Genomic DNA, 17,479 nt, shown 5'->3' with positions numbered 1-17,479 from the left:
ATACGCGCAACTATCTCTGTGAAGACAAGTTTCACCTTTGTGTTACGCTGATTGCTATGACAAAAAAAGCAGAACACTAGTACTCACTAGTTACTAAGACGATTGGCGTCTAAGTGACCATTTCTCAAACTTCATTGATTGATTTGTCGGGTTTAACGTCCCAAAACCACCATATGATTATGAAAGACGCCGTAGTGGAGGGCTCCGAAAATTTTGACCACCTGGGGTTCTTTAAACCATTTGTCAAATTTATCAACGACTGTATCTCACTACTTGCTGTCAGCGAGATAATTTGGTCACATTGGCGTATTCCTAAAATCTGGCTAGAGTTTGTTGAGGTTCATGTACACTGCCTTAGATCAAATGCGAACATAAAGACGGCTACACAAGAACGAAGAACCTCATACTCATGCATAAGAGGTGATTTGCATAACACAACCAACATGCGATTGTCAAACAGTATTTCAGATTTTATTGATATATTCCACATGACGTATACTTAGAATACAATGAGATTAAAAAGCGCAAAAATGCAAGCGCATACACATTATATATAGATGGCACATTTTCCCAGCATGGAAATGAACAAGTGGGTCACGAGACCAGCGTCGAATAAAACATGCCACACCGTTAAAAATAACCGGTGCCTAGCCGATTATTACAGCCGGCTCCCGTTGACGGTGCATGTCGCTTCATGTTCCAAACTGTACCGGTGACTCACAGACCAGGCGGGAAATTAAGGCAGGGAGAGGGGGAAGTATAAGAGTGGCGTTACAGATTGGTGCTGTATATCCACGTACCTGTACCAAATGCGCCACAGTATAACCACACAAGCAAACTTCGTTGAACGTCTAAATTCAACCAGCTCTAGTACAAAGAAAAGATCATAGAGCTCCGGTAGTATTAACTACGTGATGGCTTGCTTGTCTTTATCGTACCATAAGCTACAATGTGAGTACAACGTGGAATAAATAAGTGGAAACACTCCCTGGATAAGTTGAGTTTTCAATCGAGAACTCAAAGAAAATTTAGGAAAGGACCGGGCTTGAAGAATCTGCAAAGCTATTGATTGAAATTCTTACAGAAAACCTCATCCACTCATGCTTAAAGAAATGTGACGTAGTATACAGTGCCAAAATCAAAGCTTTCCCTTCGAGAGAGGGTACAAGTAGGTGGAATAAATTTTATTCAATAGAAAGAGCTGACGGCAAAGTCATCCAAGGTTCGTGACTTGCTTAGTTTAGGACACAGCAGGTCTGGGCTTCATGTTTAGCCTTGCTTACCAAACGTCGTTGAACGGATATCTCCAGGCTTTTCACCTGTGTCAATTTCTAAAACTACATCGAACATGATAGATGAACTTACAAAACAATTAAAATAGATGGGGACTAAAACATACCCACTCCTCTACGCTGGCGTAAGAAAGCGTATACAGTGGTTATTGAATACCAGTGCAAATATATGACTAAGAGAGTCTTACTCTAAGAACATGAGGACCAGGCAGCTGATAGAGGAACGAAAATTATCTTCAAATTAAGTAAACAGGCAAAGATCGATGTATGCAAGCGAGCAAATCAGGGATAGTCTGTGTTTTTGTTAACAGTACGATTTAGGAACAAAGTTGTGCAGGCCCCAGAACACACAGTACTGACTAAAAGTGAAACTAAATGAAGCACAATCGGGGTCAACAGGAAGGCTCGTGTACATAGGGCTCAGTGACATTGTGACATCATTTTTGAAGTGACAGTGCCACCCGTACAAGGGACAAGGAAAAACTAACATTGCAGTCACACGATGGAATGAGCTCGTGCAAAATACAGGCAGCAGGACGTCGCTGAGAAATTCCTTTGTCATGAATGAAATAAATTGAAGCTAATGTTAAATATAATCGATGTAAGCAGCTATGTACGTGAGCTTTATGATACCTTGGAAGCAAGCTCCTTTGGTACTTTAACACAAAGACTAATATCGCTTGCCGACTTAGTAAACAAAGTTACGCCCTTCATGTCTAATACTCTCATGTGAAAGTGGTTCACAGCTGTACTCTAATGCTATGTTATGTGCAAGTTCACAGGGTGCAACGCTTAAAACGCCAAGAAAATCTTGAGCTCATCTAATGCACATATCATGACGTAGCAGTAATGACTTATCTATGTGAACGGAACAAGACCGTTTGTCCTATAATATAATATGATGAACACATTAGCAACGCTGACCGCATTTTCACAGAGACTCCACATCTATGATGTCTTCAATTCATTCTTGGAGCTTGCCTAGCGTGTCTTCGTAGCGTTTCTGTTGTTCGTTGTAAACCGTTCTCATCATCTGACTCACCATTGAAATTCGCATCATGTAATGATCGACATTCAAATCAAAATCCACACCACGAAGGTCACGAACGTGCAAGTTTCTGAAAAGGCGTTCTTGAGTGGCTTCGTCCATGAGGCCAGTACGTACTTCGTCCCTGACATTCGAACCAGGACCCGGTGTAGTGGCCCTGCGGTGAACTTTCGCCCGATGGCCCAAAGTACTAGAAACCAAATTTTTGACCGTTTCAATGGCTCGGTCAATTACATCCGTGGAATACATGAAACGTTCGAAAATGTGTTGCTTGAAATCAGGAACATCCATGGAACGGCGGAGCCTGACGCTCTTGTCGAGTGTGAGATTTTTGTCGAAATGCTTCACGACTTTTTGTGGGTCGCCTTCCGCGGCTGCGACCAGTTTAACTGGCCATTTTTGTACTCGCTTGTTTCTCCGAATAATGGATAGCACTTCGGGAATGAATATTGGCTCACGCGACTTGCCGCACGTGAGCCTGAAATCCACGAGCCAGTGGCACTTCACGAGAGCGTCGGGCAGGTCTTCGTAGAATGTGGTGTTGTCGTCGGCTTCCAGGTTGGTGATATGAATGTGAAGCTTACGCAGGCTTTCGTTCATGCGGCAGAAGCGGAAGAACCAGAACGGCACCGGACGCTTCAGTGACCACCCACTCATGGTGAGCGAGCGAATCGAGATGCTGGAGGCAAGCCCGTGTAGCAACAGGATTGAGACGAACTCGCAGCATGTGTCCGCCAAAGTCACGTTGAGTTCAGTCAGGCTGGTGCTCGTGGCGGCGAGCACAGATAGACCCATAAAAGCGACGTCATATGTACCGGGCACTGACACTTGTATTTCCAATGTCTCCAGCGTCTCTGCTACTGCGAAGAAGGGTAACAGTGCTAGAAGGTGGCTGAAGTCGAGCGAGTGACTTTTGAGCGTTTCTGTAGGAGAATCGCCGAACGAGAGATTCAACTTGTGGAATGTCACATCTTTGCGGACGGCAATGATAAGACGATGTAAGTCTTCGCCGAAGTACACTTTGTTTACGCGTACTGTGGCCACGGGGCTTCTCTGGGAGCTCGTCGGGCACTGACCCTGTCGAAAGGCTTGGTCGACAATCTTCCTCGTCACGTCAGCGTGACTCATTGATGGTGAAGGCAGTACTCGACCAACATCAAGAACTTCGAGGGTCCTGTTGGCGTCCAGTGCGTCCACAAGAATACCAAGGTGCTCGCAAGTAAGGTCGCCTTTGATATATAGTGCCTTTAGATACCGCTGTCGACCAACGTCGTTTTTAGTGGTTTGTGTGGCCGAAGAGGGTTCCGAAGCCTCCTTAGCGCCATTTCTCTTCAGGCCTTCCGCTATGGCTTTGATGCCTCGTGTTGTAATGAACGAATTCTGCAGATTTAATACTTCCATTCGGGCTTTTTCTACAAACTTGCTTAATACGAACTTATAATAGCGTCTAGGAAGAGTCGAGTCCATGTTGATAGGCAGAGAAAGGTGCTTCAGATGAGTGTTTGCGTTGACTAGGTCACAGAGTTTCATGAGCTCCGAAGGAGTGGTAAGCTGCTGATTGATGTGGACTTCAACGACTTGTTCATTTTCGCCCAATCGTTCCAAGATCGGCCCTAAATCGCATGCAACATCAAAATGAGCCTGTTGCAGACTCCTACACCCGGGTCCGGCCAGGAGTTGGGACAGTTGCTGGCTTCGCTCGAAGCACAATTCGGGATCGAGCACAGAGATAGAGACGCACTCGAGGAGCGGCAGGCCCTTAACAGCATCAATAAGGCCTTCCAAGTTTCTGAAAATGAATTGAGTGTACCTTTCAGATGCAATGAACAAGTATTCTCTGTCGACGTTCTTTGACATGTAAATTCTTATTTTGCCTGTACAAAAAGCGTTACTTCCTTACCATGAGCTATTTGATTATGACAGGTTTGGTATGATGATGATTGTTCAGGTCCTGAAGAGGAACCATAAGTTTGACGTAGTTGACTTCCACTTTGGATAGTAATGTTTAATTTACCGCCGTATTGTGGGCCTTCTGGACAGCCTGTCTCTTATTTAATATAACTCCACAGTGAACGACTCACCACCACGAGTTTCTCTTTTTGCTACAGCCTGTGAGAGGCCCGAGACACTGACATTTATCATCCATAGTAAAGATACATTGATTTGTATCATGTTTTCTGAACATATCTTGCTAATAAAATTTCCATTCATTTCAGTTCTTTGTAATAATCTTAGAGTCCCCACTCGAGCTCTGACGAGCCTAGTGCGTTGTGAATATTGATATATTGATTCAATGAAATACCTTTATTGAATATGGACGAAAAACTAATAATTGTCTGGCAGAATAGTGGCCCACGCTCAGGTCTTCAATGCCACGACGTCAAAGCTTTGCTTTGTGCCGTTTTACGGACCTAACATCACGGTGAAAGCCCTCAAAACAATCGATACCGTATGGTGTTCTTTAAAGATTTTTCTTCGGGCGTTCACATGAGTTTTGAGTTATTGATATCATTCCCACGTTACCAGCCCATGCTTTTTAAACCACAGTAAACCACCTTGTTTTACCTCTTTGTGATTGCACCGCGCGTTTGATATATGAAAGTCTCCCCGCAACTCTTTTCAATTACTTCATTATTGCTGTTTATTTGCCTTTTGAATATATTGCCCGGTACAATTTTGTGACTTGTCTAATACGGGTGAAATTAAAAGGCTGTTTCACAGACTTTATATAAGTGATTTCTTTCTCATTTCGTACCTGCGAGTGCGCTAAAAGCGACGTATAAGGAGTGATGGCAAGGAGAAAAGAAGTTACATCCGTTCGCTGGTTCACGTCATCACCTTGAGAACTTTCTTGGGTCTTTCCTTTGAACGAGCGGCTTAATTCCGGTGTGATCAAGACCCTGATGGTGTAACTGTATACATGTAATTCTGTATGGCGCGTAATTCTACCAATATAGAGCTCTTGTGCACGCACGTCACAGCATGGCGCGGCGGTCGGAGTGACTGCAGATACCAAAAGTAAGTCAATTGGCGAGGTATGTGTGCTTATGACGTGGTAATATTGGCTTACGACATCCGTTTAAAGAGGCGAGTGTGATTCGTTTCTCATATTGAAATGTTGAATTCCATGCCGTAGGCGCCACGCTAACACTTGATTCACGTGATCTCTAGGCCCTCTTGTACCAGTAGCACTTTTCCACCATATTAAAAAAAACGTCGTGGTGCCACATTACCAATGCACTTTAGTCGCAAGTAACCAAGGGGGACACTACAATGAAACAGACCCTCTGAACGCAGTAAGTACAATCCCATACTCAAAATACGCTGCAACCTGCCCCGAACTACTCGTTACGTTGCTACGGCGCACGTCTGCTGACTGAATGGTTCTAAATCGGATCTCTGCAGCGGGCGCCTTTCGACGGAGACAAAGTGAATCTTGATTTAGCTGCACGTCGAAAAAACACCAGATAGTCGAAATTGTCGGGACCCTCCACTACGGTGTCCCTCGTAGTCATGGGTTCGGCACGTAAAGCTCTACAACTTACTGCTGTTATTACCTGTCGGCGATATGGCACATCTTTAGCGTGAGCTTCCTCAGGAACACGTTGCTTGCGACTAGCGCGGCGAGGCGGCAATCGTCGTCTGGGTGCGTCAGGTACAGTCCGAAGAGCGACAGTTCGGTGAGCTGAGTCACGTGACCGAGAAACAGAAAGAGGTGGCGCCCTCTAAGCAGGGTTTTCCCACTGACTCCCAGTTCGAGAATCTTGTAGTCTTTGTGGAGGCGATATCCCCGACAGAACTCGCCAGGAGACTGCGCCACCTCGGTGAGGTCCAGACGCACTCGTAGAATGCACCGGTGCGCTCGCAGAAGCCACGTGACAAGACACTCTCGCTCGTAGAGGAACTCTGCAAGAGGACACGTGTTCAGAGGTGTAGAGGCATTTCGATTTCGTGATGAGAACAGTGTCGCGACACTGTTGTCGTACCGGAAAAAAATTTAAATATTCAGACTTGTATTTTCATATTACATGTACGTAACTATAATCAAGCATAGATATACGACACAGATCTGCCAGTAAGAATGGATTGTCGGTGGAGTCAACATTTTCGCAAGTGACCTGGTCTTCTCCATGGGTGGAAATTTGGAGGCGCAGCTTTTAAGAATACAAGGCCATTTGTCTAAACATTGTATCCACGACACTACACGCTCGAGAGTTTTTGACCTTTTCACACCTATGACATATGGCTGGTTCAAACATATCTCGTAGCTTTCGTTTAGATCACTGCAGGTTGTGCTTTTGTCCCCTGTACGACATCTTACCATAAAACAGGGTATTCAAAATAGAGCTTGTTTGTGCTCCGAGATATGTCACTGCAAAGTTTATTCCTAGTTTGCATGATTACGCATTCAAGGCCGTGAAGATTGTTGCATTGTTCAACCCCGATGTGACGCGCAGTCATTTTTCGGTACCACCAGTGGGTAGTAGAAAAGTAACCGCTGTCATCTTGGCCTATGCCTTCAACGCATTGTCAGATTGAACGATGCACGCAACCGTCGCGGCACATCGTGGAAAAGCATTTCGCAAGTGTTGAGAGAGGAAGCATGCGGCAAATCCTTGTAACTACGTTCGTACTTCACGGATCCTAAAATAATTTTTACTTGATCCACGAGGCAGTTTACTTCTTTGGTGAAGCCATTAGATAATTACTCGAGAACGCGTTCCAGGGCTCATCTAAAGCCGAGTCTCTGTGAACATCCAAAGTTCGTGTAACTGCCCGGGACTACATCTCGGAACACTATACTGTACAGCACTTACGCTCGGGCTCTATGCCCATTTCACGCGCTCTGTCACGGATTGCCTCTGCATTGGCTCTCTTGAGAAAATCTCTGTCGACGTGATGCATCGAAAAAGATCCAGGATGAATAACCGCCATCTCGATGTCGTATAAAAGTACAAATCTGGCTAACGTGTCCTCGAAGGACAGGAGCCAGCAGGGCTGTCGCTCGCTGTGAGAACACCACGAGTCCAGCTCCGCCGCAGGCTTTTCGTGGATAGCTCGACGAACGTCCAGTACGAGACGCTCAAAGCTTCGCCAATGTGGAAAGACGGACGGGGCCTTCTCGTGCAGAAACTCTGAGAACCCGGTCAGGTAGTGCGAGACGGAGGTCACCGGTGCCTGCACATGGGAGAAGGTTTGTACCGGTTTGATTGCAAGGCCATTGTTGGTTGATGTCGCATGTATATAACTCGGCCTGATGAGAAGGGCATCAAATAAAGTGCTTGCTGCTTCGTCAGGTGTTACATAATAGAGCGAATGAGCAATGAAGATAGAAAATTACAGAACTTTTCCCAGAGGGATATCTGGGTGCTGCCTTAGACCTCTCCGGACTGTTGTGGTGAACATGCATAAACCTCCAGAAATGCACTTCCGAGGCTGCGATGTCAGTTTTTTTGTGCTCCCGCGCAACATTTAAGAAAGCAGGGAATCCTCCTCTCCACTAAAAAGTCTATAGACTCCCGAGACCCTTCTATTAGAAATTTGCCCAATATAATGGACATAGTGATCCAGCGCGCCACAGCTTTGAAAGCGCTTGCCTGCTCCTAGAAAACATGTTATTGGCTGCTTGTGAAACCTGTGCAGCTATCTAGTGAATATGGTCAAAGTCGGTGCATCTTCCACCTCTCGGGAGCACTCAAAATGGCGAGATTGAGCATGAATGGCTTTTGCAAATATTCATTCTTGTATGTCCTAAAGCGTATTTGAGCATTCATTTGTGTTCTTAAGAAGTTAAAGCACACAGATCAGTTCATGTATGAGCAAAACATGTGGTAGTGTTTTGCATACGTTCTGAAATTGGCAACGTCCAAGATATTGGACATTGGGTTGCAATGACAACAAGTGTACTACAGTTTGTTCGTGCGTTTTTTTGGCGCTATACCGAGAGTGATATGTTTCTCGCTGTAGTTTTCTTATTACATTTGAGTTTGACGTATTTTATTTTTGTAGGTAATAGGACCCGTGTGAGTCCTGCGAGTAATGCTACGACTGAGAAAAATTTATGGACACTGAATTTTTGCCTTTGCGAATTGAACGCGATTGTGATATCCTGTCCCCAGTTCATTCTCTGTAATGCCCAGCGTGTGTTTGAAGTACGCACTAAGAACAAAATATGGCTATCGCGGTGAAATCTTAAAGGCGATAAGGATCCCGAAATTTTGACACAACTTTATTTTACGCATATATAGATGCACTTACTGGTGGCGATTGCTTGCCAGCCCTCGCGATACGCTCCAATGTGTCCGCAGTGCTCGTTTCGACTACAGAGCTCCGAGGCTTGGTCCTTGTATCATGACGCTGCGACTGAGATCTTCGAGGCCTCCTGGACACCAGTTGCGGCCGCTTGAACACCCCGTCGAACAGTGTAGGAGTTCCAGGATTTTCTTCCACCGGGCTGTCGGGCTTGGAGCGTGATCGCGGTGGTCCGCGAGTCTGGGCAGGCACGGTTGGTGCAGACTCAGAAAGTGCCCTCTTTTTGTGCTGGGCATCACCCCAACGCTGTTCTCTGTTAAGAAACGAAAGAAGTGAACCAGTGGCGTTACGATTGCGCATCGCTCAAGCTGCTGACGGCCCACCTCGTGCAGTTCTGAATTTGCGGCGACGAAAGAACTTGAGGCGTTTCTGATCTTTAGCCTCAGTGTCTGAACAAGGTGTGGTTTCGAGCGAGTATAGGTACTACATGATCAGCTAGCTGGTACATCATGATCAATTTATTTTCATTTAATCTGTTACACACTGCCCGCCTTCCATGAAGGCCTCGGGTAGGATCGGGGCATAAACACATAACGCAGCAAGATAACACAAGCGCAAAGAAAAAAAAAGCCGCCCCCATCTTCTCACAAAGGAACCTTGAGTAAATGTGTCGCAGAGTGGGGGTGGTGTGGGGTATTGGGTGAATATTGCATAATTGGGTATAATTTGGAAATGCATAGTTGTGTTTGCGTCTTTGCTACTCTTATTTATTGAATGATGGAGAAGCGTTGCTTTCAACGAGTGGTTGGACGCTGATGTTGGGTTGTGTCCCGCTACTGGTTGAAGGTACTGTTTCTTCCATCACATCTACTTGAGTCAAGCAAGGCGTCAAGTCAAGCGAAAGCCATGTAAAGACGCCCTTGACTGAATTCCGAACGCGTGCTTCTCCGCTTATATCCACACCAACCACGTTTGAGGGAGAGAGAATTACGGGGCAGAGGTGCACACCCCCACTGCGCATGGTCGGCTTGCTGAACGTATGGTGGTGTCTTATCCTTTATTGGCTTCTGAAGCGAGTCTTGCGGGTGTCTTCCTGTGCCCGCACGAGACGCGAGCATGCACAGTGGGGTTGTGGACGGCTGCGCCGAAGCGCGACATCGTGCGTCTAAGAAATGCTCCGCTTCCAAGGGAAAAAAAAGAGAGAGAAGTACTTGAAGTAATATACAGCGAAACGATGACATTGGTAAAATTAGCAAAAACAACAAATTGAAACAAACCCTGTGGTAGTAGTTTGGAAGTTTGCGGCTGTCTGTGTCTGTTTGGTGCGCTGTTGAAGAAAGTTTGCGAAAGAACCAGCTGACATTAAGCTTCAAGGTCTGGTAACGAACCTAACACAGCCAAAGGGCTTTTGCCCCCTTGTATTCCTTAGGCTGACAATGTGTTTCTATAAAAGAGCTCGTGTAGCGGCTTCGGTATATAATGAATGAAAGAGGCAGAGCTGTAACTTTCACAAAGATGTCTGAGAAAAACAACAGAGAGTAGATAGCTTTGGTTCATTTAATCAAGCGAAAAAAAAAAGACATTGGCAGAGACAAAACAAGAGGGCACTATGGGCGCACCGAACGTGGGACAACATAAATACTAGGAATGGTAAAAACTTGATCACCTTTTTCTTTTGTGGAAATATAACTTTAACAACATGCAAAATCAGAATTGAAGACGAAACATGTGCAAGATAAAACATGTGTGAGGAGAATGTAGGTAAATACTTGAAAAATCCTTGAGCGTTCAATGAAGCCGAATGCGTTCGAGTTCTTCAACATAGAGACACCGTTGGAAACAACTGCTTTTAGGGAACTTTGCTCCAGTGACACTTCCTGTTCAATTGATTGATTGATTGATATGTGGGGTTTAACGTCCCAAAACCACCATATGATTATGAGAGACGCCGTAGTGGAGGGCTCCGGGAATTTCGACCACCTGGGGTTCTTTAACGTGCACCCAAATCTGAGCACACGGGCCTACACCATTTCCGCCTCCATCAGAAATGCAACCGCCACAACCGGGATTCGAACCCGCGACTTGCGGGTCAGCAGCCGAGTACCTTAGCCACTAGACCACCGCGGCGGGGCCCTTCCTGTTCAAGGATACCCAATCTATTCCCGGTCCCCGGGGAATTTATGGTAAAATAAATAAACAAGAACAAGCATTGTAACGTAGCGTTAATAGGAACAAGCACGCAAACGTAGTCCCGAAACATCACTAAGGCAGTGTCTAACACGTCCACAAGCAAAACCATCGCTTCCCATTTACCTGTAAGCTTGAACGGCGGGATTATCTATCTGTTCACTTGAATCAGCAGTCCCGCCGCTTAACCGAGCGCCAATCTCGTCCAGAATTCGCTGCGCAGCTCGCCATCGAGAACGCAAATGGTGAAGGCGCTCTTCAAGTAGGGTTTGTTCGCCAGAACTGCAAAACAGTAATCGTTGAGGGTATATAGTCTGTTACGGCAGAAACAAGGGACACTGAATCCAAATTTGAAGAATTTACGGGAATGCTGGAAATGAATGCTCAGTGTACAAGTATACATAGAAAAGGAGACATGGATTATGGACTTTGTAGTGGGTAGTCTCATTTTCTACGGTTTTTTTTAGCGTATACAGCAAGCCGCTCTTCCAACGCAAGCTAGGAGCTCGTGAATCCCAGATTCGACAGGCAGCCGGCCATCCTCTCTTGAAGCGTGCTGGCCGTGACACAGCTGCACAGTATGCATCTACGTTGTCGTCCCTCGTCACCTGCAGCGGTGAATTCACTAAGTTTTTAGAGCCTCCCGTGCTAAGCGAAGAAGAAGAGTGGGAGACCGAGGAAGTGCTTTGTGTTCTCTTATGCGGTCGACATTTAACCACTGCGCAGTTCGTTGTTTTGCGCGTCGAGGCACCGCTTCATATCACTGTTCACATGGCAGCTGCTTTTACACCCACGTTTCCACGAGCAACTTACAGGTTGAGTTAATCAAAATCGGCTTGACCTCGTCACAGTTGGTGTGTGCGCATTTGTGGATGTATGCACAAAGCTTACCTGTGTGTTAAGCACTGGCAGAAAACAGGCATATATATTGTACCTTTGCATGAAATAGTGAAATATTCTCGGTAAACGAACCTCTGTTCTAAGTAATAAGCATTCCTATAGCTAAAATGTGACATGATTAAAGACACAGCGCAAACAACGGCAGGAAGAAAGGAAGAGACAGGACAGAGCGCTGTCTCTTCCTTTCTTCCTGCCGTTGTTTGCGCTGTGTCTTTAATCATGTATTTGAACCAACTCGCCCAAGCTTTAACCTTAGTAAAATGTGACCACATCCCTGCTCATACGTGCCCACAACGTGCACCTTAGCAGAAAGTCTTGGTTTACTTTGTTTCGTTTATCTCTGTAGCACGTGCTGCTGCTACAAGCGTGAACGCTTTCCTGGTCTGCACGTGTTTGATAGTGCAAATGGGTGCGCATAGCTTTCTACACAACACTCATCTGAAGCTTGTGTTCACATTCAAGACCCGACGCCGCAACATGATCAGAAGCCGTACTGAGTTTGGAGACATGGACTAACTTCGACTACATTGGCTGTTATGACGTTCAATATACAAATCGCGATACGATTATCCCTCAGGACTCAAAGCAATGTCAACCATTCCACAAAAAGCTCCACTAAAAAGAGTTACTGATTTAATTATTTCTTGCTGGAACACATCAGCGTTACGGGGGTATTACGATGGCAAGTTAAGTGTAGCGTGAACACAAGCTTCCACTCACCACAAAAAGATTTCGTGCAAAAAAAAGTTTTCAGCGCAGTTGATAATTTGCACCTACCCGTTGACGTTTCCTCCTGATAAAGTATAAGAGGTTTTACGTCCCGAAATCAGGTTTTGTTTGTGGGAGACACCGTACTAGAGGGCGCCGGAAATTTCGACCATTTCGTGTTCTTTAACGTGCATGGGCATTGTACAGAACACAGGCCTCTCTCATTTCGCCACCACCGAAGTGCGACCGGTGTACACGTGTCATCTTTCTTTTTATTATTATTTGGGTCACCGTGAAGCACAAACTTCTGTAAGTTGGATTCATATATGTGACTGCAAAACTGAAGAGTCGCTGTCACTCTAAAGACAAGTAATCGCCTTTAAATGAACGTTTTAAAATTTCGTCTACTCTAATTACAAGTATGAAAGATTGCTTTATTAAAGCAAAATACCTTTTCCTCGAAGGGGCAACCTGCTCATCCGAATGGGGTCTTGTGCAGTGTTCTTGCATAGTCATTTGCCAATTCGTTGATGCCTTGTGCGAACATGTCCCCGATGCATTAGCGCCATTTTTGCGGGGATAATAGTCTTCCGAAACGTCGTTTTCGTTCTCCGTAGCAAGACGACTCTGACTGACGACAACGGGCTTCAACTCTGAGCCGGACGCCACAGTCGATTCCTCTCGTACCGCTGAAGGTTGGGTGAACGAAATTACTGACTCAGTGAAAAAAATACAAAAATTGACAGCGTAAACGAGGGTGCCAACCCAAACGCACAACATGCAGATGAACGACACTGCATTTAAAGCAAACTTATTAAAAAAGAAATTATTTAATCATGCATTTCAAGGTCCGCTCAATTCACGTGAAAGTCGAGTAACACATTAACTTCAACCCTTGATCTACTGAAACTGGCAGGAGTACGTTCGATGACGTTCTTACCACTAGTGACACTGTCACTTTACCGAGAAATAAGCCATAAATAATACTCTCGGTTAATATTAACTATGCTTTACACGGCAACGGTTTACAAGGCAACATTGTTGATAACCTTCCAAAGGCTTCCATGTTGTCTAAGCTTTGGGATCGATTCCTCGTGTCGTTTCTCACACTTGGAGCAATTCCTTTCCTCTTAGAGCTGCGACAGTGAACGTAGCCTTGTCAATGAGCGATAGAAAAATAATTGGCTCTTCTGAATGCAGATGTTATAGTTTACCACTGAACTAGCGATAATGCTTAAGGTGCTGTGAGAATACTGGTAGTCAAACCACAGTCGTATCATTGTCAGTCATAAGATAACTTACCCCGAGTATTTGCATTGTTGTCATCCTTATCAGGACTCTTGCTAACTGTCGATGGGTTAGGGTTTCTCCTCGTAGACCGTGGGCTGTGAGGCCGGACCTCTCTGCTTTCGGACTGTGATTCAGTGGTCAACCACTCGAGAGGCTGATGTGCATACTCTCGTGGTAATTGTTCCTGAAACGGGGTCGAGTATTTCACTAAGGCAGTTCATTTCACCGGCTGTGAACATAGATTGCTAGCCATTTGGTACTTGCGTCTTTTGTGTTAGCTTATGGTCAGTTGTACTCAATGTGTTGCCATTTGGTGCTTATGTCTTTTGTGTTAACCTATGGTCCTTTGTACCGAATGTGCTAAGTAAAAAACGACGAAACAAAAAGCAGTTGTCAACACTGCAGTGGAGGCTTCCAAACTAGCTGCACCCTATTCGTACAGACGACGTCCTCAAGAGCGTTGTCTCCCGAGATGTCACTAAGGGAACATGATTGATCGCTTTCCAATACCATGGGATTTCTGAGTGTGGTTGTGAACCCACATTTAATGATGCGACAGTTTATCGAAGGAAGTAGGTATACGGGCCGCAAAATAACAGAAGCCTTTCACATAAAGAGCAAGATAGTTGGATGCACTAACTGTCCTTCTATCAGGCTGTTTAACCACGAATTCACGAATATGCTTCCGCCAGCTGCAGGTAACTATAGCACTGCATTGATTGATTGAACTCCTTGATTGGTGTTATTTTGGTTACGCTCTCACATGTCCTCCTTGGTGCTGCCATACAAATTAAGTTAACGCGTTTTTAACTTGAAAGCGTTAAAAAGCTGCTTTGGAAGAAAATTCCGGCGTCGGCGTGGGCATTGTTGGTTGTGAATGAGAAATCATCTTGTCCATGACCGAAAACTTGAGAGGCCAATAAAATAAATTCTAATAGTTTATGGACCTGACTCAGGATTGAGCGCAGGTCGTTTGCGTGACAAGCAGGTGTTGCACTACGCAGCCACGAGCCTGGTTAGAAAACACTTCATCTGCTTAGAAATTCACTGAAAACTTTTGCTTTACAAGCACACGGGCTGTGCACAGGTTTCACAACACATGAAATATCGCAGTAATACTGTGTGTAACAAGCGCGCGTACATCGCCGTCGGGTGTCAGAGCAGGTGATTATCTAATGGCTTTGTGGTTTAAGGGGACACTGAAGACAAATAACAATATACGTGAGAGGGAATGCTCAATGTATGACAACGTGCAAAACGACAATATTATCAACAACAGTACCCTACTTGCCCAGAATTTAAGGGAAAGACACAAGAGCACATGCACCGTGGTAGGAGATTCTCAAAATGATCCGGGTGACGTCAGACAAACCGCCTAGAATTAGTAACTAGTAATTAATCTAGCTGCACTAAATAAAAAAAACTTCCGCGCATAAAGAGACGCAATAAAATGCTGCTTGTTCGTCCCTGTTTGATTCATTAACAAAAGATTCACTGGACGTTACTAGAGGAATGGCTCGAGTGGTTCGAAATTTTCAGGTGCTTAACCTGGAAAGATCGTGCCATCTAGCGGGACCCCGTCGTACCAGTCACACCTGCAATTTCGAAGGTCATGGCTAAAGATCATTCAATGGGCGTTGTTTCTGCTGTGGCTCCAGCTACTTTCCCTCAGCAACTACTATAGTGTCGGCGACCACGCATTAAGAATGGGACAGTTGTGGACGGCAACAGTGACGTCAGACGTTCCGTTCAGGCGAGTAACTTGAAGTGCGCTGACCCTATGTGGACCAATAAAACAAAATTTCGCTTCTAAATAAGCCATTTCTTGGCACAATCGTAACACTAAGAGGTTTATGGAGCGCTATTTCAACAATCGACATCGACTTGATAGTTGCCTTTAGTGTCCCTTTAAAGCAATCCACCCATTTCAAAAGGCACATACGTTACCGCACATAATTCCTTAAGACCACATAGTGTGTGTATGACAAGTACGAAAGCATTTCACGCACGTAATTGTTCGCGGTTTAAAGTATGCTACTGAATGCCATCATATGCGAAGAAAGCTTCACTGATACATGCCCCTTTCAAATTTATTAATTACATTGTAGTAATGCACAACTTAAACTTCTCGAGTATTATCATACAAACGGTATGCAATGAGTGGTAAGTACGCACTAAAGACACAATATCACTATCGCGTTCAACTGTTAAAGGAACACTATAATGTCAAATAGTTTACGACAGAGTGAAATCTCAATGTAGGGCAACATCTAAAACGGCAGTATTATTAACAGTGCCCCACTTACCGAGAAATCAAAGTGAATGCACAAGAACACAAGCGCCGCAGTAGGACATTTTCAAAATGATCCCGATAAGATCAGAAAGACCGCCTACAATTTAATGATCGATCTAGCTGCACTAAATAACCTCTCGTACATCAAGAGACGCAATAAAATGCTACTTGTTCGTTCCTGCTTGATTCACGGAAAAATGAACTGCCGGACGTTATTATGGGGAAAGGCGTGAGTAGCGGGGTGCAATTGAAACAAAAAAAAAAAACGCCTACATTCTCGAAGTTAATGGCGGAAAGTTGATCAATGACCGTTGTTGCTGCTGTGGCTCCCGCTGCTTTCGACTGCTGCTACTAGCGCAGTAGAGCTGGCCAACGTTGTGCACGGCAACAGTGACGTGATTCGGTCCGGTCGGTCGGCTTCTTGAGGTGGGCAATTCGAAGTATGCTAAGCCGATGCGGACCACTAAAACGTAATTTTTCTTCAAAATAGGCCCTTCCTTGGCAAAAAAGTGCTAAGGAAGTACGAGGTTTCTGGACCGCTATTTCAACAATAAACGTCGACTCAATAGTTGTCTTTAGAGTGTCTTTAAACACGAAGCTTAAGGGTAGCCCAGTTCTTTAAAAGCTGGCAAGCTCAATGAAAGAGCTTGCCTGTTTTCCCAACAGGAGGGCTGACTTCAATTATACCTTCCTCGGGCCAGTGGTGTTGATTATTTCATATTTTTACCCATTTTTGTGCGCATTACACACAACGTCAACATGCGAATGTTTCGGCGAAACGAGTTGTTAAACGGTATTTTCTTTATGGCACAACTACAAATCACGGCGGTTGCGGATTCGCAGCTGTAGCGTACGGAAGCCACGCAGAAAACAGTTACGCCTCCCACTCTTCAGAAATTCTAAATCACGTTGTGGACGTCTGGGACCACAGCACTCACCTTCACGGTTGCCACGGTATTAGTAATCTCGGACAAAGTCGCCTGCATCATCTCCTGGATGCCTCCGCCGGTAAAAAGCACTCGCCCGTCGCTTCCTCGTTTCGGGTTTTTAGGTGGGGATTCACTGATTGATTCATACCGCTGGCGGGTTCTCTTCAGTCTCCAGAGGTTTTCAGCCTTGTCCATTCCTCGGTATTACGCTTCGCAACCCCGAGCCCGACAAAGTTGCGTGTGTACTCGATTATAAACGTGCAACAAATGGGAGCTTCGTCCGCAACTATCGCCGTTCATATGCGGATATAGTCTGCGTAAATGCTCCAACCAATCGCTTTCGTTCGTTTTCGTGACGTCAAGCACTTCGGCATGAAAAAGATAGGCGATCGAACTTCGCCACGGGCACATGTGTAGATCGCTGTTTACTGATATAAAACTTCAACGTCCCACGAAATTTTAACACAGATTGTGACAGCAGCATCGGCACAAAGATATATTGTGTCATGCAACGGCAAGAACGCCTAATTGATGGGTCCAGTATTTCGAACGGCTTGCACGCGCTTCACCTAAAACAGAT

The 17,479-nt window shown here is 45.2% G+C and overlaps 1 protein-coding gene across 1 annotated transcript; it reads right to left on the bottom strand.

Moving 5' to 3' along the window:
* Positions 1 to 449: 449 nt before the first annotated feature.
* On the bottom strand, positions 450 to 17,171 carry LOC142761692 (uncharacterized). Its single transcript, XM_075871531.1, has 8 exons — positions 16,909 to 17,171; positions 13,690 to 13,861; positions 12,839 to 13,076; positions 10,906 to 11,061; positions 8,599 to 8,905; positions 7,158 to 7,518; positions 5,898 to 6,246; positions 450 to 4,129 (listed from the first exon to the last, which is right to left on the bottom strand). Exons 1-8 carry the CDS (start codon positions 17,092 to 17,094, stop codon positions 2,257 to 2,259), a joined length of 3,642 nt encoding a protein of 1,213 aa, XP_075727646.1. The 5' UTR covers positions 17,095 to 17,171; the 3' UTR covers positions 450 to 2,256.
* Between the last annotated feature and the right edge of the window lie 308 nt (positions 17,172 to 17,479).

Source organism: Rhipicephalus microplus, chromosome 8 (assembly GCF_043290135.1).
Source record: "Rhipicephalus microplus isolate Deutch F79 chromosome 8, USDA_Rmic, whole genome shotgun sequence".
In the NCBI taxonomy this organism is placed as follows: domain Eukaryota; kingdom Metazoa; phylum Arthropoda; class Arachnida; order Ixodida; family Ixodidae; genus Rhipicephalus; species Rhipicephalus microplus.
The sequence above is the reverse complement of the archived record's forward strand: the minus strand, read 5'-3'. Positions and strand labels throughout refer to the sequence as shown.